General features: G+C 37.3%; 2 protein-coding genes across 2 annotated transcripts; one reads left to right on the top strand and one right to left on the bottom strand.

The window, feature by feature from the left end:
- Positions 1–252: 252 nt before the first annotated feature.
- LOC134539659 (separin) lies at positions 253–15,980 on the top strand. Its single transcript, XM_063381846.1, has 12 exons — positions 253–323; positions 409–568; positions 651–783; positions 2,362–2,492; positions 5,218–5,507; positions 6,973–7,112; positions 9,105–9,321; positions 9,575–9,671; positions 10,337–10,547; positions 11,870–12,037; positions 13,036–13,181; positions 15,570–15,980. The coding sequence occupies exons 2-12, from the start codon at positions 478–480 to the stop codon at positions 15,746–15,748; spliced, it is 1,803 nt and encodes a 600-aa protein (XP_063237916.1). The 5' UTR covers positions 253–323; positions 409–477; the 3' UTR covers positions 15,749–15,980.
- Positions 15,799–27,797, bottom strand: LOC134539660 (protein FAM136A-like). Its single transcript, XM_063381847.1, has 5 exons — positions 27,736–27,797; positions 25,698–25,805; positions 23,654–23,794; positions 22,052–22,129; positions 15,799–21,854 (listed from the first exon to the last, which is right to left on the bottom strand). Exons 2-5 carry the CDS (start codon positions 25,782–25,784, stop codon positions 21,732–21,734), a joined length of 429 nt encoding a protein of 142 aa, XP_063237917.1. The 5' UTR covers positions 25,785–25,805; positions 27,736–27,797; the 3' UTR covers positions 15,799–21,731.

A 27,797-nucleotide genomic window follows, 5' to 3' on the forward strand; every position in this document is an offset into this window, starting at 1 on the left:
TAAATATGTAAATAACATGTTCCATAGCCTTATGGTTTCTACCAAAAGAAGGCTCAATGGAATACAAATAAATAAATAAATATATATATAAACGATGTGTTTATCCACACGATTTTGAAGTATTTTAGATCCAAAATTGTGCCTTCTTTTCAACAAATCAAAGTTCCAAAGAGTTTTGATAACTCAATGGTTACGAGTTTAAAAGGAAATGCGATCTACAATGATAGTAAAAGAAAAATACCCTTATTCAGTCTCTATGATAACAAAAGCCAAACGAAATTGAGAGGAAAAATGTTGCCGCGCATTTAATAGTTTTAAACAAGGTTTTCAGCTAGTGTGATATATTGGTGTGATGTATGTTTGTATTTATGTCTCCAAAAGTTGTTTGATTGTTTGATTTTTTTGCAGAAATAAGTCGGCGATTTAGTATGTAAGCACTCAAACTTAACTTGAAAGCACCGTTATCTAACCGAATAAATGGAGTCTACGTCAAAAGCTAATTTACTTAACCGTCTTAAAGATCATTTAAAACGGATCAAGAATCTACCTTCTGGGCCACTTTATCAAAGTATGTAACCAGCGAAATTTGATACATTATTTTATGCTAGGACTATTTGTATTTTTTCTAATTCTAAAATTTTTTTTTTTAGGTATAAACAAATATTTGGCAGAACTTCACTTAGAAAGTGGCGATGAAGGAGTTGCAATATACCATTTTGTTGAATCTCAAGCTGTTTCACTGCGGCTTCGAACCGTCGAACAAATTAATCGGCTTTCTATGAAGTAAGTAGACTTATTTTTTTTGTGACAATTTCCTTCCAACTTTGATGTTAATGCCGATTTTAAAAGGAATTCGTAGCTTTCTGAACGGCAAGTTACTCTTACAGCTAGTTTGTATTTGCATTTTATCCGCAGTCAACTAATTTGTTATAGCAGTTTACTAAAGCGTTATTGATCATCGCTAGCGGTGAGGGACTCATTGATTCATTTGTGCTACCCAGTTGAGTTTTGGCCGCACATTGCTGCCGCCGTCATTAATTTATTAATTGTTTACCCTTATCGGTTTGTGTGCTTGTTCCGAAGAACTTCAAAATATTTTGAATGATCTATTAGGTAAGGCTATAGCAACATTAAAAATACTGTAAAAATTTGTCAGTTTAGATTAGTGACGTTAAAAATACTTAAAAATATTGTGGACTGTTGGTTGGGTTAGTATAGCATCTTAAATTTGTAATGCCTAAGCAACCATAAGAAATATTTTATAGTACATTTTTAATGTAGCTATACAAACTCAACCAACGGTCTACAATGTTTGAAAGTATTTTTAATGTAGCTAGCCTTAGCTAATCGACAGTTCACAATATTTGAAGTTCTTCAGAACAAACACACAAACCAACACGGGTAAACAATGGAGGTGGCAGTGGCAATGCACAGATATTGAAATGTGAACTAAAAACTGGGATTTCTCAAAAACTAGTAGGAATTTATTAACCCTGTTTCCAGGGTAAATACAGGAACGTCTCTAGTGTTGGAAAATGGTATTTTCGTAATTTTATGTTTACTTTGTTGAAAAGGGGACGTTAGGATATATACTGAAATACCCTTTCTGTGGTCAAGTACCAGTCAGATGTGCTGATTTGCCAGACTGTCAGCCCTTTGATGATATAACTTTTCTGGTTCAAAATGAGTCGCTGAAAGCATGATTATATATGGCTTTCATATGAAGATGTTGATAGTCATAATAACTAATGTAATAAAAAAATCCTGGTTTGAACAAAAAAAAAGTTGTTTGTTTTTTTATATAACCTGATAAACTGGGCAACAGTGGGTTTTGGTTGTCATAATTAGATTAAAATTCTACCCAATCTAGTTTGGTTTTTGATACTGGTATTTATTTATTTTTTTTAAATTGAGAAGTTTTGTGATCAAATTTTCATTGTCGAGTCTGTTTTGTTTTTACCAGTTTATAATTGGTTGAAGTTGGAAAATTTTAAGGTAATTTTTCTCCTTATCATGATCTGGAATACAGTCCCATCTGGTCAATAGGTAATTGTATGAACATAAGCTACAACATTCAATATGGCTGAAATAAAACACTAACCAACCTTTACCACTTTAAAATAACTTCTTTTTCAGGTAATAGAATTACTAACATAATACTGCATTTATAGAAACTTGAAGGTAATTACAAAAAATATTTCTGGATTTTTTTTTTTTTTTATTTCTGTTCTAGTAGCTACTCTAAAAATTTACCTGAAACCGTTTCAGTTAAGTTTTGTTACTATTTTTACCTTCTTTTGGTTAATGTCAAGTTATAATTTTTAAGAGTAAGTATGTAGTAATTTTGTATCTGCTATGTAGGTGTCTTGGGAAATCTGTTCCTGAGGACTGCCACAAAACTGCTTTGGAGAAGAAATTGTTAATGCTAGGCAGTTGCCAACAGGAGTCCAATTTTGACTCAATGATGGAGCGTTTAAAAGACCTGCCAACAGGTATGGTATGCTTTTTTTTTTGTTGATTTAATTGAGGATACTTACTTGACAAGAAGGGCCAATGTCATTTTATTTTACTTTTCAAGAGAGAATGAATGTGATTGAAAATATAGGTAACTCTCAAAAATATACGGGATGGTAGTTCCGTATCATGTATCCAAGTTTATTCCTTGATCCTGATGCTATAATCCTGAATAATTGATCCTGTGGTACATGATGCTTGCTATTTAATTATCTACATCAAAAATCCTGGCTAAACAAAAAATCCCAATACAAAATAATTGTATCTGGTCGAGTGGATATCATTTACCACAGGATCAGTGTATATAGGATCATGGCATCAGGATCAAGGGATAAACTTGGATACATGATATGGAACTACTATAACCAAGAACACTAGAGAATGTCACAGTACCCAGAACTCAATTTTTTTTTAAAAGTTGTATAGACCCTTTTGGTAAAATTTTGATTACATGTTGTGCACTGTCAATGCTAATAACAGGGAATATCTTAAACCCAAGTTATAAAAGGAACCACGGGCATGGTCATGCTGAAGTCAACTGCAAGTTCAGTAGGAAGTACAGGGTGTCCACATTCTGGAAAATAACTGGAAAAGTCAGTGGAAGTTAGAATTGGTCAGGGAATTTACTTGAAAGCCCGAAAAAGTCATGGGAATTTCCCAGTGGTAGTAAATTTGAGGGGGAAAATTTCATAGGTACTCCAAACATTTCAGACTTTTAAAAGTACTTTATCTATTTATTTTTTTTAGACATGGTGTTTTAATGCATAGTCATCTATACTAATATAAAGCTGAAGAGTTTGTTTGTTTGTTTATTTGTTTGAACGCGCTAATCTCAGGAACCACTGGTCCGATTTGAAAAATTCTTTCAGTGTTGGATAGTACATTTATCGAGGAAGGCTATAGGCTATATTATATTATCAATAACATTAGGGATCCTTACTAAAAGTCCAATTTAGAATCAAATGCGTTGGAGGGGGTTAGATACAACATGCAGTACACGTACGAAGTGTGTGTTGACAATGCCGCAGGCGCTAGAAGTTTATTTCCTATTGCCTATTAACATTGTTGCCATGCACTAGTTGCCTTATCATTCTTAATTTTCCCATACAAGTAAAAACACCCGCGTGATATTAACAACGAACCATCAGTACCTACCCTCATAAGAGTTCAATTAGTATTTAAATACTTTTTATCACTTTAAATCGCAAACCTAAACTATTGTTTTTTTTTCCTCTGTGTTTAATTTGTTTTTTTATTGCCTTTTTTTTCAAGTATATATATTTTACAGACTTGAAACTTCACAGTAATGTTCCTTATGTTACGCAGGATGACATTTTCCGAAAATTAGATCCCATGGGTGGTTAAAACCAGGCAACAGTGGGTACTTTGTCTGCATGAGAACAGGATTTTGCATTGTTCATGCCTTCTGCATCTCCATGGCAACGGGCATCGCGCGGCAGTGGCGTACCCACAAGGAGGGGCATGTATAATGAGCGGCGCAAGAGTGATCTGCCTGTAGACTGCCGTAGCGAAGTACGGGTACATCAGTTGTACGTTGCGTGCACGAGTCGGGAAACCATCGGTGCTATTCATTTTCTCTCCGGTACATTATACAGCATTGTAATAAATTTTCACTGAATTTTTTTTTATTTACCATTAATGTAAATGGGAGATGATGCTTAATTTTTTTCCATTAGTATATCCGTGCGAAGCCGGGTCGGGCAGCTAGTGTACACTATAAAATGGTGTATGCAAGGTTATGTTTGAAGTGGAGAAAAGAACTAGACCAGCTTTGGGGATGTGGAGGCTAATTTTTCTTTATGGATTTTGAAAAACTGCAAACTAGGTGGCCCGTCGTGTTTTGCGACCTGCGTTGTTTCTATTGAATTCCATTTGAATTCTTTCGTTACAATATTAATGCATTTAATAATTGGAATTCGTTTTCTATTTAGGTGCATTTATTTCGTTACAAATGGATTTTTTTTTTTTGATGTTTTTCTACTTAATTTAATTTAAGTACATTAGGGTGCAAATCATTTCATTTCCATTGTGACGAGTTTTTTATGTTTGCCGTATTAGGTTTTCCGACTCATTTAGTTGTATGTGGATTATTTCATTTCCTTTGGTATAGTTTAAGATTATTTCGGTTGTTAACCCCTGGGAGGTCAGCGTGCAGCAGGGACGATGGAACGTTTTCATGAGTTGGGGGGGGGGGGGGGGGGGAGGGAGGGTGCGAAAAGATGTATCACACTTACCGCAGTCCTAGAGCGGTGGGGTCGGAGGGGCCCTCCCCCGAAAAAATTTGGAATTTTAGATGCAAAATTGTGCTATTTAATGAATTTCCGAACCAAAATATTAAATATACCATTCCAAGAATTTGATGACGTAGTATGCATTAAATACTACTCTGACAGTAGATGTAGTACAATTTAAATAAAATACCATCAAGGAATTTGCAATCATTTTTACAGCATATTGACAATCATAAATTAGAGTTTCTAATCAATGTGATCACCAATGCAACGTTTGTAACTACTGGTTGAGAAAAATACTACTAGGACCGAACATTCATTCTGGGAAAAGGTGAGGGGGCGAAATGCTACTCTCGCCCCCCCCCCCCGCCCCCCCCCCCCATGCATATAACAGCACGGGGGCGACTCGCCCGTCCCTGGCGTGCAGCGGTGTCGTCGTGTGGACTCGCAGAGTGGACGGTGGTGCAGCTGACGTCGGGCTACAGCCCCCGGCAGCACGTGGGGAACCCCAGCGAGGTTCACACGCCCCCGTGCGTGCACGTCTCGCGCCTGGACCTTTGCGCCGGCCGGCCCTACTCGCTGAGGGTCCCGTGCGCCTCCCGCGTCGCCTCGCGCAGCGGCAACTTCCTGCGGGACTTCCTCGGCGAGCTCGAGTACTTGAAGCTGCAGTACTCCACCATGCAGCGGGAGAACTTCTCCAGGTACCACCTGAACAAGATGGCAGCGAACAGCAGGATGCAGGTGAGACTGGTTTTGGAATACTATATAATCTCTTGATATCCCACTGACACCAACCCAATTATTTGGAGTAAATAAGCGTGCCATTATATATACACACACACACGTGTGTGTGTGTGTATATATATATATAGTATATATATATATAAGTGGCTGTTGGTATGCATATACGTATTATGACGTCGATAAACTCCGACACCGGTTGACAGATCGCCATGAAAGTTTGCACATCAAAGTGACGGTCATGAATATTTTTGAAGAAGCTAACTTCCATCCTCGGGCCGTTACGTCGTTTCGAGCCAAACAAAAATGCCTTTCCGATAAATGCTAAGTTTACATTTTTGTAATACACTTAAATAGACTAATTAATACAACTTACCTACATTATACTTGCTAAAGATGTTTGTTGCTAATCATTCGTTGAAGTTGGGCTACCGAAACCAAAATATGTAGTTCTATGCAAGCATGTGTGATATCTTTGCAGTATGTCCAGAAAACGTCAGTGAAGTTGGAATTGGTCACGGAAAGTCAGGGGAATACCCCAAACCCTTAAGATAGGTCATGCCAATCCCTTAAAATTAGCGAATGGAGTTTGGTTTCCAAGCGTGACCTACTTGTTGCCCAAACTTCTGCACATGCTCAGAGCTCAAATTTTTCGGCGGTTTCGTCCAGATGGTGGACTCAGATCTGGTGACTTTAACTCGTATTTATTCACTTTTGTGAACATTCGGGTAATGTATCAAGTTTATTGGTGTACTAAATGAAACTTTATGGTAGCAGAAATATTGTGGAGTATGTTTTGTACACATTAAATATCATAACAAGAAATAATTGTTTCGATTTAAAAAATTCTTTTAAATAAATTTTGAATACCAATAGTTACTTCATCACTTTGTCCTGTTTCGGTAGCAGAGTGGTAAAGTGCAAGGTACACTGGAGTAAGTCAGTGGATAGTTGGAAGTTCAAAACCCAGCAGGGGGAATTTTTTTTTTATTAAATGTATTATTGCATTATGAACATTATAATTCATGTAAAATTAATTAAATATTATTTGTTTAAATAATTGCTTTAATAACTTGTGATACATATCTCAGTCCATTGGTTAGATTATTTCATATAAGGTAGGACTAAGGCCCTTAGTTAATGTAAAAAAATATATATATATGAGCACAATAGAAGTAGTGTGTGTGTGTATAATCTCACATCCTCTGTACCATGAAATACTTTTCAGTTACAAAAACTGTTACCAAATTTTGATTGTTAAAAATTTGGATATATGTTGTTTAGCTAGTTTTACTAAAACAATATTTATGTGGCTGTTTAACTGTTGTATGTATCTGAATGTATTACAGAAAAATATGTTCCTTGAACTATTTTTATGTTGTTAAATATTTGCTTAAAAGATTTTTGCAATATTATTTTTTATTTATTTTTTTTTTAAATTTATTAACTTAATGTATTGTCACAGACAGCAATGGCCCAAATTGAAATGAACTGGCTTCAACACTGGCGATGTATTTTGGTTGGTCAGCTTGCTGACGAGCAACTGAAAAATAAATTGGAAGCTGGACTCGAAAAAATTGTATCTAATATCGAGAAGTGGAAGAGGTGAGTGCTGTCAAAATTCCGTGTTCCTCCCTGTGAGTGTGTGAGAGACTTCATTTTTCCCACCAGGATAATAAGCTAAAGTAATGTGAAGTAAGGCAAAACTTGTGTACTTGGAGAAAAGAGCGCAGTGGAATACCAGTAGCAAAGATCCAGAGATGTGGAATACTGGAAAACCCACTAACAGATAAGATGTACCAGCTGTCGTTTTGAAGCAGCCGTGTACCCCCTCAGGGCTGGCCAAAAGAGAGATGCTTTTTTTTCTCCCTTTTAAGTCCATTAAAAACTCTGAATAAGTCAGTGCTTAACAGCATGTGTTATGCCAGGGGTTCCTAAAGTGTGCACCATGGTGGTCAGGAGTTTTTTGTATCACACAATCGCTTGTTCGATTGAATGGCTTTACTTTCGTGTTAACATCTGCTGATTCTGTATGTTCAGTTGTTTATCTCTCTTCCTTTCTACTGTCTCATGCTATTTATTTATAAAATAGCTTTATTAATAAAGATTGCCAAAGTTTTATTTAAATTACAATTTTAAATTTTGCGAAACAAAAATTTAAATTAGACTTAATTTGTGAGCTTGTGCTAAAAAATTTGTTTCAACAATTTTTGAAAAGGTTCATACTGGGGGGTGGCTCCGGAAATAATCCGTAGATTAAGGGCCCCGCAAGTCGAAAACGTTTAGGGACCCCTGTGTTATGCAGATGAATACAGTAGCAGGTGACCATGTTCTGGAAGGTCAGGGAAAAGTCTGATTTGGGCAAGGAAAGTCAAGGAACTGACTTTAAAACCTGGAAAAGTCATAATAATAATTTGAGGTGAAATATAGTTCCAGACTGTAAAGGAATTTTTTTCAGAAGGTGTTTCAGTTTATAGTTGTACCCACTATAAAATGGTGTGTGCAAGGTTCTATTTGAAATAAAGATAGTGGAGAGAACTAGGCTAGTTGAGGAATGGTGGGTATTACAGGGTTCGTATGAATCCTTGATATCCTTTAGAAGTCCCTAGTTTATCTTTAAAAACTATAAGGGGCCTTATTTAAATAAATTTCACTAAGAATCCTTAAAAGCTCCTTAAGAAAGACCGATAGCATGCAATTAATGGATGAATGTAGGTATTTTAATGTTCTTTTGTTTCTGACTTCGCAGCTTTGGTGAATTTTGGGCCATGTGATTAGATTGTATGTACAAAAAAATGTTTTTTTCTTATTTTGTATCTCATATTTAAACTAAAAAATGGTGTTTTACTGTTTTAACTTATAAATAAAATTTATTTAGTGATTAAATTAAATGTTTTGACAACAAATTTCAGATAGACACTATTCTTGGGTATGTATTCCAGAGATAATTCTGGACAAAAAGGGGTTAGCTGAAAGAACTGAACTAACCAATATTATTATTTTTTGGACATTAACTGCTAAACATCATTATATTATTGAGGGTTTTTATGATATTACAGTTTTCTAACTGTTGATAATGGTGAAGGCGATAAAGAAAAAGGGTCCTTAAAACCTCCTTAGTTACTGATTGCACACGAGGGTTCAAAGCAGAAACATTGTTTTGATAAAAATTAGTCAGGGAAATGTGAAATTTTGGTCAGGGAAATTATTACATATTTGTGTGGACACCCTGAGTAGTCCTTAACTGACAAATATTTAAGCTTATGCTGAAGACATGGAGACTAGCATTCATGATGGTGCGAGGTGTCAATAGACGCTCTTGAAGAACTTGGTTTGAATCCTGGTCTTGCCATCATGATTTAGATTTATTTTCCTTGGCTTCTTGAAATCACTCCAGGCAAATGCTAGCTAGGTGGGTTCCTTACTAAGGCCTTGGCATATTCTTTTCACAGTTTCCTTGAACTGTATTGTTGAGAGCACCATCTGTAATGACCTCGTCTTGAAGAGATGATAAACCCAAGTATAATAAAATGTCACATCTATGTCAATACTAATCGGAAATCAGCGCCATGTTCAGGACATTGATTTTCGTTTCAGCTCGAACACACCCGGCGTTCACCTCCTAATGCAGGCCCTGATGGCTTCGTACAGTTTGTCGGAGTTTGAAGTGAGGAAAGTCGTGTCGCACGTGACTGGCTCGGACTTGAAGTCTGCCGAGTGCAAGGCGGTCGCTAAAGACATATGCAGTCTGGGAAGTTCGTTTCCCGAAATGAGTACAGCTAAAAGGCACCCCGTCATTCTTATCGTAGACGATGTAAGTATATTTTCTCTGTTAAAACACATGTATGTGCCAGTATACCAACCTTCGATACTGGCACCCTTTCACTAACTGGTGGTTTTTATAAGTTTTTTTTTTTTTTTCATTTGGAAGGGGTGTTAATTCTGTAAAGTAATAGGTAACCTTTTGTTAAAATGTTGATTGATAAAAGGAGTAACAGTGAATAGTTTATAAATATTTTACTTTGTTTTATTTCACAGTACATTTTTGGCATGTTCGTGTTTTTCAGACTTTGAAACGTTTGCCATGGGAATCCATTTCAGTTCTAAATAGCCATCCTGTTACTCGCATACACTCGTTGCACTTCCTTCATGCTCTGTACAAAGGTATGTTTTCAGCAGTATCTCTTCAATGTAGTTGAGGAATTTTTACAATTTATTTTTTTTAGAGATTGGGAAAGTAGAATATGTAATAATACTGTGTCCATAAGTAGTATTATTGTTTGTAACTTGTGCCAATATATGTACATAACTGGCGTACATACACTGCATTTGACTAATCAGCGTCACTTTGACTATATGAACACAGACTCAATGCCCTAATGGTTTGTTTAAATTGTGCCTGCTGTGATCTTTAAGTACTTTTTATCTTGAAAGCTTCTATATGTATTTTTTTATTTTCAGTAACCTAGAGTATGAAACACTGTGTGTGTGTGCATGTTGTCCCACAAGACGTTTGACGTACGTACATAAAACATTTCAGGGAGAGTGGTGCTAAAATATAAATGTAGTATAATTGTTTGTTAAAGTTGAGGAAATGTAAAGTGTCTATGGTTTAATTTTTACACTTAAAATTTTTTTTTATGTGGTAATGTATTACCGTGCTGAATGTTTTCTCTTGTTGGCTAACATGCAGTGACAAAAATAAGTCAACGATACCAAAGGCACAATTTGGGGAAGTGTTTATTCTAACTGAAGAATTCTTCATTAATGGCAGTTTTGAGTTTGTTTTGGAAAGTGATTTTGATTCCTCTGTTCCACTACATCCACAGTGTACGAACATCGCATCGGCGACGGCGTGGTCCAAGGAGTGGACCCCAGCAAGGGACACTACATTGTCAACCCAGACAACAACCTGAACCACATGGAAGGGAGGATAAAGAGTGCCGTCACGTCCCGCCTCCCCGAGTGGCGAGGGACGTTCGGGGTCAAGCCCACCCCACAGCAGTTTGGCAGCGCGCTTCAAGAAAGTGACATCTTTGCGTGAGTTTCGTGTTCCACCGCTGCAGCAGTCAGGGGCGCAACAACAGGGGGGGGGGGGGGGGGGGGGCAAGGGTATTTTGCCCCCCCCCCCCCCCCCCTGAACCTTGAAGTGGGGGCAAACGGGGGCAAAGAAAGTGCTGTGTAATCAATTTTTAGATAGTAAAACTGCTTAAATAGCACCATTTTCCACCTTGAAATACAAATTTTCCCGGGAGAGAACCCCCGGACCCCCCGCATCAATAAGGGGGATCGATGATTCTTTTTAAAAAGGTATATTACCCCCCCCCCCCCCCCCCCCTGGAAATTTAGTTGTTGCGCCCCAGGCAGCAGTGTCACGCTTGTCACTTCTGCATTGTGACTGTAGGGTGTCTATCCGTAGGCCACAAAAGTCACCATGAAGTAACGAAACTTGAAGGCCTGGCGAAGAAAGTCACAAAAAATGTCCCGAATAAACAGTTAATAGCGGACAGTCACTAAGCTTCATTTTCCAGCAGCCTATTATTTTTTTTTATTACACCAATATTCAGTTTATAGTCTTGCACGAAATATAAATACATAGTCGGGGGAGGCTGTGCATTTAAATCACGTGGAAATTAAGTTTGATTTCAGCTTTCTAACTTAAAACTCAATACGTTCCTGCGAGTTGTAACAAATCAGATCTCCGACTAGCTCGTTGGTCCGGCTGTTAAATGCTGAACATTTTAAGAAATAATGTATGTTGAAAATACTGTAGGTTCCATGAAATATGATTATAGAAGTATGCTGGATTAAATAATGTCATCAAGTTAAAAAAAACAGCGCTGCCTGGACCACAGGTATGAAATTCTTCTCTCAGCTAGACTTTATCACCGTATAGTAAAAAAAAAAATCAGAAATTTAAAAAAAAATGTATAAATTATGATCATCAAACATGTGACAAATGCATAAATACTTTACCTCTTTCTTTTAAAAATCAAACAGCCATTATTCACATGCATGTAGAAAACCCAACCTAACATTAAATATGATCAGAAAACACAAGTTAATTCCTTAAAAAAAAATCAGTTTAAAAAAGCGGAGGGGGCTATAGAGGTTGCTATAGCTTAGTTGATTTGTTTTGTAACACATTTACTTTTGCTTTATATGTGTGTGTGTGATGTAAAAGAGTTGTGAAAAAATTTTTTATTTAAAGGGTTTGAAAACCGCGGAAATTGGTCCACGAGATATTGGCAGACTCCCTGATGCTATGGTATCAAGGTATCAACATTCTGTCATCTCTGCACTTTTAACCGAGCACTGTTGCATTGTATGTACCAAAAAAAAAAAAAACGACACGTTTGCAGCTACTTTGGCCACGGCTCCGGGGTGCAGTACCTGGGCAACAGGCAGATCCAGAGGCTGCAGGTGAACGCCGTGACTCTGCTGTTCGGCTGCAACAGCACGGGGCTGACCAGCTTCGGCGGGAGGGTCGAGTCGTGGAGCACCGACCAGTGCTACATCATGAGCTGCAGGTGAGGGTCTGTCAGGGTCTGCGAGGCAGTGTGACTTGGTCTGGGAAAACCTGGGAGATGAAGACATTAAAAAGTCAGCTAATGTGACTTGGCCTGGGAAAACCTGGGAGATTAAGACATCAAAGTCAGTTAATGTGACTTGGTCTGGGAAAACCTGGGAGATGAAGACATTAAAAAGTCAGCTAATGTGACTTGGTCTGGGAAAACCTGGGAGATTAAGACATTAAAAAGTCAGCTAATGTGACTTGGCCTGGGAAAACCTGGGAGATTAAGACATTAAAAAGTCAGCTAATGTGACTTGGCCTGGGAAAACCTGGGAGATTAAGACATCAAAGTCAGTTAATGTGACTTGGTCTGGGAAAACCTGGGAGATTGACATTAAAAAGTCAGCTAATGTGACTTGGCCTGGGAAAACCTGGGAGATTAAGATATTAAAAAGTCAGCTAATGTGACTTGGCCTGGGAAAACCTGGGAAATTAAGACATTAAAGTCTGTTAATGTGACTTGGTCTGGGAAAACCTGGGAGATTAAGACATTAAAAAGTCAGCTAATGTGACTTGGCCTGGGAAAACCTGGGAAATTAAGATTTTGCAATTGGTCAGTGGAAACTGGGAAAGCCAGGGGAAAATTTAATATTTCAAGAAGAAAAAACCATTGAAAATGTTTGGGATTTTTTTTTTAGATTTGGCTGAGAAAATTTAGAAATGTTGGAAAACACTACCAGTTAGTTGAATAATTTTAAACTGCAGAAACAATACTCAGGTCATGGGAGTCAATGGAATGATTGTGTGGAGGATTTGTGGTTTTAAATGAGATAAAATTCGTACTATGAAATTGTAGACAGACATTTTTTTGGTGTTGGTAAATTTAGCTCAAATTAAAAATTACTGAATGTTCTTCATTTTGCTGTTGGGGACGCTCGGTAAAAGTCAGGACATTTTCGACCTTAATTCTGTGGGGACAGTGGCTATATGTTGAACATGTACCGTGGTTTCCAGCCCTTGTGTCATCGCCACGCTCTGGAACGTCATCGATGTGGAAATAGACAAGGTGTCGACGAATTTGTTGCATCACTGGCTGCCGCCGACCAAAGAGATGAGGAAAATTATTGAGGACAACAAACAGAAACAGCCATTGAAAACTAGTAAGTTTAAATTATCACCATTGTAAATTAACACAACATAACATCAAAATTAAGTCTTTTAAGCAGTGCAGTGATCTAAGTTATGTTCCATCCCAGAGAATTTCCAATGTTTGATGAAGTGCTTCTAGGCATTGTAACAAGTGGCAGAGACTATTTGGTATGAAAACAAAATATATGATTCAGACTTGTCTGTTCAATATCCTGAGTCATCTTGGTTCTGTTGTACTATTGCACCATACAGGTAGGATTAATGAGCAGACTGGCATACTAATTAATTTCTGTTAGAAATGTCAGTACTATATTAGTCCCTTTCATAAGAGTTACCCTTTAAAAAGATATATGTATTTAACAAATTAATAATAAATGCCTGTAAAACAATTTATCTTAAAAAATGTTGGGTAAAATAATTATATGTATTTATACATGTTAAGTTGGGACATTTGTTTGAAACCAGAAAATGGCAGAAGAAAATTCATTTAATACCAAGTAAATTTTCTGTCTGAATACATTTTATAATTTCATTTAGATTAAAATCATTTATCCGTATGATTTTTGGCACGCCCATTTAACAGCGTTTAAAGAAGTACTTGAAAAATTAGATAGCTTTCTTTTAGGTTAAAATATTTTTTTCAGTCCTTCTCTAATAGAATCTTGTAATAAAAGTAGTTTACCAGTTTAACAACTGGTTGGGTTAAGTACATTAACACTAGTTTTAAATAGAAAAGTAGGTTGGAGTTGGGTTATCTACCTAGAAAATAATGTTAAATCATGTTAGTTAGGAACTATTAATTTAAAAGTTAGTTTTTTAACCTAATAACTGTCCTTACAAATTTTATAGTATTCTAAATGTAGCTCATCTAATTGAATACTCTCACCATTTGTAATGTAGGTAACATAACCGTACCTAACCACTCATTGAAATACTGAACTACTCGTAAACTACTTGATATATCACAACACATTCTTAGGAAACAAATTGAAAATATTTCAGGAAGTTAAAAAAAAAAATTTATCCTACAAAAATTCTCTCTTTCAGAATTACCATCTATGTAATTGTAAGGTTAAAATCATTTAAATGAGAAACAGTATTAATGTGTTAACTATCAATATTTTCTCATTTATTTTACTAAACTACACAATTTTCCTTGACTTGAAAGAATCCAGTGGGAATTAAATACGCAGTTTTAAAAGATATCATCTAAAATATGTATGAGTGATAGCCATAGTTCATGTGACAAAATGACTAACTTGTTGAAGACATGTATAAACTTCAATATAATGCCAATAGCACGACTTGACTAAAATTATGAAGAGTGAACTCAACCCAAAAATTGCAGACTTGTCATTTCTAGTAATAGTCGCCATACACATAAGGGAAAACCCTTCAACAATACGTTGCCTGGAAGTAAAGCCACTGTGTTGACAGCATCACAAAATACACTGTCGTCATCAAAGTGGTGCGACACAAGCCACCATTCCATGTGTCTGAAGAGGCGGTAATAACTCAGTTATACTGTGCCCGGCAGTTATCTTGGCGTCTCTCAGCGCGGGGGTGCGGGGACAGCGGGACCGGAGAAAGAAGAGGGGGTAAGCAGGCGACACGTAGCCGAGAGCCGTGTAGTGGCTGTTAGGAAAATATCGCCCTTCAGTGTATACCCGAAAATGGAAGGCGAAGGTGGCAGCTCGCAGAGGCGCGGTAAAGTGATACATAGCGGAGGGCGGGAAATAATAAAAACCATGATGCAGTGTTGTGATGAAGAAGAAAAAATAAATTTCTGCTTGAGCCTTTACAGAGACCGACGGCTAAAGCGGCGAAGTACACGGGTGTGAGTGAACGGTCTATAGTCACCGTAAGTATATTTGATGGGACAAAGTAAAACGTTGCAGGTTTAGATAATAGTTTGTTACTTTTCCTGACAGATGAGTACAAATATTCGAGCACAAACACTGCAATTTACACAATGTTACACTTATGTAGTACAAGTACAATTCATAGGATTTCTCACTTTTGGTTTGGTAACCCATCGCTCTTAGCCAAAAGGCCTTACCGCCCTGGGGCCCCCACGGGCGTGGATGCAGACTTACGTAGTGTAGGAAGTCACACGCCGAATGTTTTCTGTTCTGCTAGTACAATCCTGGCCGCTGACCTTGACAATAGGGTATCGCTTTCTCTTCGCCCTCCCCTTTCCCACAGACAGGACTAGGGAGCTCAGACGCCAAGTTATCTGCCGGGCACAGTAATTGGGGCCCTTAACATTTGTCAAGATTTCCTATGATAGCATTCATGTACAACTAATTTAGAGGATGAGTCAACTGCAACATAATCTTCTAATTCTACATACTGAACTGAGAGTTTTTCCGAGTTACCCTTGCTTGATTCTGTTGCAGCTGGGAACAAAGCGAAGGACGTGGACTTTGACCTCGTCAAGAGGACCACCTCAGACTGGCGGCAGGAACCGAGGCTGCTGGAAGCCATGAGGCACGGCCGGGCGGCCTCCCAACTCTTCATGACCTCCGCCTCTCTGGTCGCTATCGGCCTGCCTGTTGGGCTGGCGTCCAACACTTGACGTGGACTCCTCGACACTCGGCGGCTTCATTGTAGTGCCTTGTCGCCCTTTCTTTTTCGAGTTCTTACTCCTGATGATATTAGTATGTGCACACACCTAATATTGTATGTCGCTTTAATTCATCATGTGTTCCATTCCTATTATTTACCTGTAAATTATAACAAATCTAGATATTTTAATTTTACTTCGTGTACTAAGTGGAAGGTATGTTAATTTTATTCTGTTCGGTAAATTATAATTTAACAATTTTTTTTCCCCTCATGATACATGTAAATTTTTATTTAATGGCAAATATAATTTGTTTTTAGATAGAAAAAAATTGAAACGTGTGCTTCATTTATTAAAAAACAAACACTTATATGGTATTGGTTTTTGACAGTCACGTCGATTGTGTGGTCATCACATCAGAGACATGTGTATAAAACGATGTATCCAGAAAATTTGGGAAGGAATGTGCTATAGCCTGTGTAAGGTCCTTTATAGTGATAGTCCAACAAAGTTTTACTGCTATCTTCCTTTGTTAGGAGTAGTAGTAGAACAAAAAAAATATTTAAAGGAACACAATAGCAGATTCACCTTGCGTCTCTCTCTTGCGAGAAATCCATGATTAACTTAGTCTAGCATGAACCCTGACAGTGATTGTTCTTGTGCGAAGTGATTTCTCAAACCATTTTGAATATCAAAAATACTACAAAGAAACAACTCAACATTTTCAAGAGAAAAAAATAAACATATGTTTAAAAAATCCACTTAATTTACAGCACAACAAAACAAAATACAACACCCCAACTTTACAAACAACCAATGATTATTGTGGCAGCTTAGCTTGACACACTAAAAATACACACTATGAGAAGTTTCTCCTAGCATGCATAGATAACTCTAATAGCACCCCAAGTTCAAGAGATGATGGTCTCTCTGCTTTAAAGTGTTCATATCTACAATCAAAACTGTAGCTTGTTACAGATCATATATCTAGCAAAATAATAAAGGCCCTGCCCCCAATTCACAGCCATTTGCAATACAGTAATGAATCATTTATCAAAAGAAATAAATCACAAATAGTTACACGATTATATGGTGAATTATGATAAAGCTTAAATAACACTGAAAAGCATGTCATTAGCATTACACGTACACCACATAACACCAAAATCCAAGTTATTGCAACAAAACATCATGAAATTAATCAGCATACAGTCAAACCTCTCTGAAACGACCCCTCACGGTTCCCAGGAATAGGGTCGGAATAGAGGGGGGGTCGTAATAGATGTTTTCCGAAATTTTCAGTTGATTTCAACCCCCCCCCCCCCCCCCTCAACCCCTTTTCCCAAACCGCTATTCGCTAAGAAACCAGCCATACAATGGCAGGATGCTGTCACTCACAATGCTAGACGGCTGTGCTTTAAACCTTCATGACAAGTCCGTCGCCCTACAGGCCACCTCTAAAGAAAATATGTCAATAGACAGTTTATTTTTACTGGTTAGATTACATGTACGATTTCTTGCTTGCCGTAGTTAAATACACTAGAACCCCGATGTCACGAACCCCGGATTTAACGAAGCAGTGATTTTACGAATACATTCTCGAGAACCGTCAAAAAATTGGACATTTTGACCAAAATGTGAAAATCAGAAAAAAAAAAATTTAAAACAAAACAAAATGAAAGATTATTAAAATCTGTTAACTTTAACACACAGCGTATTTTTTGTGTCGGCTTTAATATTTCCAATAATGTTCATGTGAGAATAACAAAAAAATAATGGGACATTTCCTTTAAAAATACGGCAGCAGTAGCTTGTGCAACGTAAGTGGGAGCGCGGGAATATCGTCTAGACAGGCTGGCGGCAGCACAGGCGGCGGATGCATGACGTCATACGGCTTACCTCTCCTTCCCTTGTCTAGACTTCAAGGTTCATCCCTCCCAGGCATACAAACCATCGTGTCTCTCTCCCCCTCCTACTTCAACGTCCTTTGGCATGTGAAACTGTCAACATCCTTCCTCACCTTCACCAAACTGTGTGCGACTAAAGCCAGGTTTGTATAGTCCAGTTCTGGTAAAATGAAAAATTTTTAAGGGCCCCCGCGACAGCCATTTACCGTTAATTGTTTTGATACAAATTGTTTGTTAGTTACACAACATTATTTCTGAAGGAAAATCACTGAAACTTCAAAATTTATTTAATGGAAAAATTTAGCAGGGCCGTAAAAGTATTCATTTTTGCCGCAAATGAACTATACTCGCCCTTCCTGCCGGACAACATTCTCGGCGCGTGACGCATGGCAACTACAGTCGTGTGCCGCGCACAGCCACGAAAAACCTACGCAATTTCCAAACTATACTATATATCCGACTGGAGTCTGTTTACGAAAAGCATTTAAGAATTTGTTAATGGTTCTTTTGAGATAAAATGGCTAAAAGACATGTTTTCGAAGTTTTAGGTGTAAAAAACCCGTTACAAATTTCTTGAAAGTATCATAGGGAAATGCATTACACCTTTATCTTTATTTTTCCGCCATATAATGTTATGGTCACCGCTCAAATTTCACTGTTATCTGACGGGAACGAGATGACTGCGCGCCAGTTCAGAAGCCTTGCACTTAGAGGTTTTACCGCGCTAGAACTACCATTGAGCGTCGATCTTATCATCCCGCTTCACTAACACACACGCTGACCAGACGGCGCCCTAAAGCTGATTAGAGGAAGCATGTAGAAATGCAAGGCAGGAAATTTTTCCAGCTTATCAACCAGGACCCGGGCAAGTCTTGACTATTAAGCTTTTCACATTAAAATATAAGAGACTTGTATTGTGTAATTTCGGTGTTATTTAGCGGTTTTTCTTAAAAATCGCTTTTTTCGCATTTTCCATATAAATTCGCGGAAAATTTCGCGATTCACCATATAATCGTGGCCCTAGTTATTGCTCGCGCGAGAGGAGAACGTGGAATGTTAGAAGAAAGATAAATGCGGGGTAGACAGACGGCAGCCAGTGTGTTTCCTGCGCGGGGAATAAGTGGCGTAGCCTTTTTTTTTATGCTGGGTGAAGCGACCTTTTTCTATCAACCCACGGGAAAAATTAATTGCTTGAGCTGTCAAAATAAACATCGCTGCGGCAGTTAAAACAAGTCGAGGCGGGCGTGCATCCAGTCGGTCGCTGTGTATTGTCAACCGATAGTAATCAAAATCAAGAGAAATCCAGCAGGTAGCTTTGCCTTAACTGCGTACCACACTAGACACTCGCAATAAGCTAAACGTAAACACGTTGCCACAAAAACCTTTATCTGCACCCTGCCGACAAAGGGACGTGGAATGGGGGTTGTTAAGCGCTGACAGCGGTCGACAGGAAGCACTCGGCAAGAGAAACGCAGCAACACGTTACTCACCACAAGAAACTTATTTTCTGTCTGTTTATCTTCGGATTTTCGGCAATTTTTTCACGGTTCCTCGAAATCGGGTTGTAATAGAGAGGTGGTCGCAATAAATGGGGTCGCAACAAAAAGGTTTTACTGTATTTAATCAAAACCTCAGATTACAAAAAGTTATCTTTACATTAAATTCAATTAATGCAAATTATTTAGCATGGAGTGAGTACCAAAAATTATACAAAAACAGATTATAATTTTTTTTATGTTATAGCTGCTATTAGTAACTTTTTTTACATTATGCCATTGGTACATTTTCCAAACGCACTTTCACTTGTCGGTTTATTTTTTATTATTCCCAGTGGTCAGACATGCTTATTTTGAACTGTATTGTGAAATAGCATAATGTTTCGGTCAAAATGATAGTGTTTTAGTGAAACATCATTGAATAACGAAGTGGCATATCTGTTGAAAATATTGCTATCTTCATAAATAAACAGAGTTCATAAAAAACCAATAACACCGAAATATCTTGAACCATAATCTTCTCTTTAATCATAAGCTTATATCAACTTAATTCAGCAGGGCAACATAGCCAAGATACATAGGAAGATACGTCAGCACTATGTTGTTGTAAAGAATGTGTGTGTGTGTGGGGGGGGGGGGGGAAGAAATTTGAACCCTTCTTCCTCTATCCAATGTTCGTTATTTTCTCCATCCATGGAATAAGTGTTACAGTGAAAGGTCTTAAACTGGCATTCTGTAGCTTGGCATATTCTGCAATCTGGTGCCAATCGAGCCGACACCTGCCACAAAAATAAATGGTTTTGTTCTAGAAAATCAAATTCCATGGTAACCCACAGTGAATAAGGAGCAGTTAATTACAAAAGCGGCCATATTCATTTAATAAACCGTCTTGAATGCCACATCATGGAATTGAGTAAACATTTTCCCTTGATTTCTTGCAAAAACTGTTCTGAGGGAGATGGCCAGTTTTGAAAATAGACGACTTAGGTGGTGTTACTAAGCTTTGTGCGGTTCTAGTTCACTCAAAGCGTTCGTTACAGTCCATTTTGAAGACTTTTTAAGTGAAACTTCTTTGCTGAGGAAGCTACAATTTTTTAGGGTTACGAAAATTCCGAACGCATGAGGGGAATAGTTGGGTACGTGGTGGGGGAACCGGTAGAGGAGGGGGAATAGTTGGGTACGTGGTGGGGGAACCGGTAGAGGAGGGGGAATAGTTGGGTACGTGGTGGGGGAACCAGTGGAAAAGGAGAGAGCGTCAGCAGCAACGCCATTCTAACGCATGCGCTAGCGGTCGAATGGGAAGACGGCCGTAGCGTAGCATGCTATATGCTAGTTGTAACAGCTGGGAGAGGTAGAAATGGCGCAGCAGTGATGCTACGGAATCCTTGTAATGTTACTTGTGTTTGCCGACTCTTCAGTTTTGCAATTTATTTGTATTCATGGAAAAGGGTTATTGATATGTGCAGTAACTATCAGTAATTTTTTATGTGAATAGTGAGATTGGAAATGTAAAAAAAAGATGCACTAAGAATTCAGACTTATAACCTTATAAGTGTAATTTATTTTTGGTATGTGAACACTGTGATTTGATATGTCAAAAGGACTTATAGACTTGTGGGATAGACTTTATAAGTATAATTCATATTCAACTGGAATGTTCATTTTCTTCTTCTTTGATTTTATTCACCTGGAGATTGTGATTTAACATCATCCCTAAAAATAATAAAAACTGCAGAAGCAGAAACAAGGCATTATCAAAGGCACCATGGGAACAAACCGGTAAAAGAGGCCCCAAAAAAGTGCCAGTGAACAGATGCAAGAGTACATAATGCGGAAAGAGGCATTTTTAAATTTGAGATCATATCTGCATCCTTACTATTCTCGATTATTATTTCTTGTACAGTAAAAAAAATAAATATATACTAATAATTTATCTTTATCTAATCCAACCAAATAAGCAAGAAGTTTCATTTCTGTCACGTCATGCGTGGACTCCACACACTATACTTTTAGTTTTGTTTTAGATGTTAACGTGTACTCTTTTCTGGCCATAGAATAATTTACATCTTGTTTTAAACATCTATGTACTGTATTAATTTTTCTTTGTTAATTCACATTAGAACAATGTTGATGTTCACTGATTCTGCATGGTCGTCCTGAACGTGTCAGTTGAAGACCTCTCACTGTGCTATGTATATGTTGGAACAATGGTAACATTGAGGTGCATCTATGGATATTACAACACTCTGTGCTTAAAGTATAATTTTCGCACCCTCTTAAGGAATTATTTCCTGCATTAACAAGTTGAAAAATCTTAGCATTTGACCCCACATACATACAATTTTACCTATTTAATAAGTCTAGATTTCTAATTACCTTGAGAAACTCCTCAACAGGGATTTACTGTAAGATACTTTTAAAACCCTGACCTCAACTTCCTACACAAAACGCGAGATCATCTCAACATTCCCGCCTCACGTAACCCAATCTGGCAAGCACAGGAACAGATGCGGCAGTGAAATTTAACTAGGTCTACGTTATCACACTTCTTGTAGGTACCCTGAGATTTAGTGACTATGGTTTATCCTCTTGCTAGGATTGTTTTTGTTTTGCTAACACTTGCTTCATCCTGCTCATTAGTTTGGGTATAAGATCCAAGTGGGTGTCGACACATTTAGTTGCACATTTTTCAAACATTTGTGTGTATCGTTGTGCCTGAAATAAATATAAAAAATTACTTCACGAAACAGATTTTAAAATTAAATATTTTACATTCCATTAATCAAATATGTATAAGTATTCTTTTTATTTACAATTTCATCTAAGAAAAACACCCCATAATTGACTAAATATAAATAAGCAATAATTAATTATAATATAAGCGACAAAAAAAAAATTGGATTTGGGCTTACCTCAGAATCATTAGGATTTGGTCCCATCTTGTCTTTTATTTCATCATTGCACTGCATCACACAGCGTTGTAGTCTGTCCTGGCATTAAAAGAAAAATGTATATATTGTAGTGCTAAAATAAAGGTAGTTTAAAACTACAAATAAATCGGTACTTATGTATCACTACATTTACCTATCTCTAGCCTACATATAATATGGAATGTTCGGAAATTCTGTACTTCCATAAAACTGTTTACAGGTGACATTAAACAGAGTAAACATAAATTACTCAAGCTGTCTGTTTTGTCTTAGAACGTAAAAGGCTGAAATAACCATATAAAAATGAATAACTATGAAACATTCATTCCTAGACATTTTGATTTGCAGCAAGTTTGCTCTATAGCACAACTTACCACCCTGACTGTAAGCAGCAACTCTGCTTCATCACCGGAAGCTGCAAGACTGACATCCGCAGGCAGCCAAAATGATAAATTGATTAAAAAAAGTATGGGAACTTGAAAGAGAAAAAAAAAACACTTCTCTGATGCTAGAAATTAAAACTAGCACACATTCTTTTACACATCCAACATGGTCACAGAAAAATAGAAATAAGAAACTACTTGGAATTTTGTCTGGTGTGACACCATTCTCTAAGTAATGATTAAAGTGATCACCACTCTTTTTATGCACTTTCAAATATGTACACGCGAAACGTGTGTTTCTTGTGCCAGTGTAAAGTGACTTTTATCTACTCATTTAACGCAGGAGTTGAATGCAGAAAGTTGTTAAGGTTTTTTTTTCACCGCCTCTGGAGGGAATGCCAGGAGAAAGTTCAAAAAATTTAGCAACACCGCATTTCCTGTCCCCTTGCTGTATTTTATCCGATTGACCACAGCTAGCCGTCTTTGTCATCATTAAAAATTGGCGTGGTGTTAGTACTGCATTTAGCCACTGAATGAAGGAGAATTTCCGAACATCATGCCTGAACTTTTAAAAATATGAGATCACTGATAAAAAAACTGTACAGGCATAATTTAAACATAAAAACACAAGATTACAGAGTACAAGTTTTACCAGGACGACCAAATGCTTTTATTGTGGTTGCAACCTTAATGCTACAGAAACGTTAACACAAAATAAGCCCAATGCACACCAGAGTGCACCAGAGTAAATTAAGTTGGATTGATCGGGACTGAAGCTGTTGTGAAATTAAAATCCAAGTAAAACCGGAAAATGTGAGAAGAATCGACATACCTAAAGTGTCCTATACAGTAGTGAACAAAATGAACAAAGCACATTTACAGCTAACAAGCAGTAGACTATAATCCTAGCAAAAAAAAAAAAAAGCTTGTTTGCTGTATAGTGCAGTTACAACTATGCACACCAACTAATAATAATGCTGCCTGTAGTTCTCTCACACAATTAAATTTTTAGTTTCAACGGTTTAACTTTCTCCGATTACCGTGCAATGATTTATTCATTATTTTTTTTTTTTTGTTCATTGGTTCCTCCGGCTTATCTGGAGATGCGAGTTAAAGGGGGACCGACAAGACATTCTACTGCATGGCCTATTGTATTTCTAACAGGGCAGACACAACTAAATTACGAAGGAAGGCATCTTACCTGTAAATGATTCATTTCTCCTTGGACATAGCTCTGTGCATGCTGTATAGGCTGCGAGCAAGTTTCGATACAAGCATGGGCCTTTTCTACCGGCATTGAATAATCGTCACAGCATTTCGCTGCACAGCGGTACATGTCGCCCTGCAATGTGAACATTATGGTTTGGACCCCTATTGTCTACTGCATGGTTTGAAAATGTGTTGCATGAAAAGAAAACAGTAAGGCTGGCCACAAAACAAGATGCAGGTCCGTGAAGTGAAGGCCGGGTAACTCTTTTTGTTAGTTTCTGTGACCCACAAATATAACTGAACCCGTGCACGTTACAGCGCAGGGCGACTTGAAGCAGTTTCTTCTTGTGACGACCCTGCAGAACACAGTCTCTGCACTGGTTCACGGAGGTTTTGGTCGATCATATGTTTTATTGTTTGAAATGGACGAGAAATTAACCAAAGTCACGTGTGTTAACAAAGTTCTGTACGATACACACCACAAAGATTATTCTATCTTTAGTTAAAGCAAATTCTCCATAGCTTAAGACTTGCACACACTTCTTTCTGCTGTTTCAATCAAAGCTGAGCAACATACCATTTTGAACACAAACTTGCTCTCGTAATCCAATTCTCAACTAAAATACTATTACATATTAATACTACATTCACCATCTTTGCCAGAGGTAAAGTTCTACAGTTAACTAACTGTGTGAGTTACCCTACATCAACTCATGGACCTAAATCTCATCATGAGGCTGACCCCAAGAGTTAACATTTGTGATGAATACAAATGTAGAAACTATTGCGATGTCACCACTGATGACTTGGCACTGTAACTTGTGGATCATGAAGTTGCTTGGCTTCTGGTCGAAGGCGAAGATATCGCCGACGTTTTGGCCTTCGGAGCAGCTACAACCCAGAAGCCAAGCAACTCCCAGACAATAGCGGCAAAAGCTTGAGATATTTGTTGTGGACCATGCATGAGTCATCTGTTATAAACAAAATGCAATAACTACCATATACAAATTCCAAATTTTTTTTTTACCAAATGGAAATATATTCTTGCTTACTTTTAGAACACACTTAACTATGTATCACTCTTGCCAATAAGTGCATCTCTTAACCTCTTAACATCAAGCCATGGAATAAGACAAAAATTTAAAAAGTGGTTTTAATTAAGCATAATTACATTTATTGCAAAGGATAAGAAGTATTTTTTTAATTTTTGGCATTTCTATTAGAAGTCAGTAATACTAACCATAAAAGCTTAATTTATGGTTAGTTTAAATAAACTTTTCATTTCAACTAATGCTGTTTTCTCTGTGTACTTTCTACCAAAACACCAATTTAAAAAAAAATATTTGCATGTACATTTTAATGGTGCAAAACTCTACAGTACAACATGATAAAAAAAAGTATGCTAAATAATAATTTTCTCCAAACAGAAATAATAGAACTTATGTAAGCACCATTTTATTTTAAAGTATTGTTTTCTTATTAAAATATTTTCTTAATGAGAAATACAGTGCAGATTATGTAAGTACATATGTATGCATTTGAAATTAAATTTCTTTACGAGGGCTATCAAAATAAAAATGAAAACTTGTTTAACTACTTTTACTATTTCCTCCCAACTCCTTTTATATCTGGTTAAGTATTGGGTTGCAAAAATTATGTTATAGGTAAGTAAAGATGTGTAATTTCTGCGAACTATCTAAACGCTTACTAGACTGCAACTAAATATGTCTGCTCTAGTGGTTTATTCCTTGCAAATGGTGTACATCATCAGGAAAAACCAATGCCTTTTTTGGCCGGGCCATTCACGATGCGCTTGCTTCCTCACAAAATTACTGTGATTTGTGCGCTGGCAAGTTTAACATGTGTCCGAGAGAAACAAAACCCAATCACGGAATACAGACGATGCTACTGTTTTTAAAACACAGCTACTCTCAAAATATTTTCGCGCAAAAATATTAAGGTAAATATCTCGCAGTAGCAGTTGCTCTCCAGAACTACTGCCACAGAATACCACAATAATTACACAACTTAACTACCTGCATTTTTCTCAGGTACGTCTGGTCAACATCGTTCATCAGCTTGGCCAACGCTTCCTCTAAACGTTGTTTCTGTTCTTCGACCATTTTCTGAAAGTGAGGAAGCGCCTGAAACACCAAAAAAAAACTAAAAAGTTCCCTAAAACCACCAACTGTAATCACTGTCTCTTTAACAATAATTAATGAATTTGGTACAACAAAGTAACCAGGTACGTTGAACAATAATCATCCAAAAAGAAATTATGCCACTAGAATAACTATATGTACGTACCCATTATTTCAGTTTATAATATAGTTTTCTTAATGAGAAATGTCATCTAGTGTAAATCAGGTAGGCATTAGGAAGAACATGTGAATTTACATATAGGCTATCTCCTGGCCCCCTGAAACAGCTTGGGCCCCCCTTGTACTCCAGCAACTGCGTTGCTTCAGCACCAATCCAAGTCTTCCCAACTTGGGAACCTTTCCTCAGTGTAGACAAAGCAATGTTTTAACCTAGTTCCGAGCGATATGTTAATGTCTATACCCAAAGAAATGCCTATAAATGTTGGACCCTGATTGAGCTAATTTCTGCAGGAAACGGATGAGTAAAGCATATGCGTTATTGCTAGTATTTTATTTCTAATATCAGATCGGACATAATAGTCTATGTTGCCAGATTTCCTTACAGTTCTGAGGTTATGTCATCGAAGAAGTATGTGTCCTCTGCTTAGTCAGAAACTCTACCTACAGTTTAAATATGTTTAGGATTGTTTGCTGTTTGCACTCAAGCAGACATTAACAAGTGGTTCTCTAAGGCCAAAAACAATGTGGACTGCCAGAAGTAATTTCTTAAGTTGTTTCGATAAATCTCTTTTAAGAGGATAAAGTGAGTGTATTTCTTCCTCTCTAACAGCCACTTCTCCACCCATATTTCTCTTTGTTTCCTTGGTTTTGTGGACAAGATGGTGGTGTATAGCGCAAGAAATATTTTCTTCTTCCTTGTTAAATATGGAGCCATTGCATAACCTGACCTCATGCAATTAAACTGAAGGATGCTTGTGTGTTTGCTTGGTTTGACTAGTGTGAATATCTCCAGCGTTTGGTATGCAGTTCGCATGTTTGCTGTTGGAGGTTTGGTTGGCTAGTGCTCATTTTACAGCTTTACAACCACAAATTTTCAATGCCTTTAGGAAATGATTATGGAACAAAAAAATTTAACTAAACTTGTAGCATGTTATTTGGTAAAAATATATATATGTAAACTTTTCCCAAGTACACAAAGGTGACTTTTTCTTTCTTTTAATTAACAATGCAGCCCCTCCCTCACAGTCATCGCTCGATCTGCCCATTTCCGACAACTGGATCGAAAATTGTTCTGATTCAGTTAGCTCGTGTGTGGGCCCAACACTGGTACGACAAGAAGAAAAAAGTAGTAAAACTGGGCGAGAGAAAGAATGGAGCTAGGCAGAGGCTTCAGAAGCCCTGCAGCTATGCACATCCCAGGGCCCCTGTCATTTACAGTCATGATGAATGATACAGGGGAAGGAATTAAATGCAGGCTAAGTTTGTTTCCAGTGATTGTGAATTTTACAATATTTTATTAGAACAGGGGTGTTTACAGATTAAGATATGTTGCATCATCAAAGATAATGGAATGGTAAAAATGTTTTTTACGAAAAAAAAATATATAACTGTAATTATTCAAGTATAATCATTGTTTTAAATAATAAAAAAGGGAGAAGAGACAATGAACTATTATTATATGGGGCTTTTGTGACGAAAGCACCTGATAGGTAGTTTCAACACATACATTAACTGCTTCCATTGCTTCAAAACCACGTCACCAGGAAAAAGTGTAATAATAAGTTCTTCTCTGAGGAAATCTAATGATGGGTAGAACTGAGAAAGAATAATGCAAAGAAAATTTGTAAGGATAAAAAGATATGCGTGTTTACAGGAAAGTGCTTGCCTGAATAATTAAACTGGTTGGTGTAAATGAAGTATTAAACAGATATTACCAATTACAACATATTTAAAAAACATTAAATATGCGAACCTTAAATGCTAGACTGATATGTAAGAATAATATTAACCTAAAATTCAACAGCCAAAGAAACA

Source organism: Bacillus rossius, chromosome 15 (genome assembly GCF_032445375.1).
Source record: "Bacillus rossius redtenbacheri isolate Brsri chromosome 15, Brsri_v3, whole genome shotgun sequence".
NCBI lineage: Eukaryota > Metazoa > Arthropoda > Insecta > Phasmatodea > Bacillidae > Bacillus > Bacillus rossius.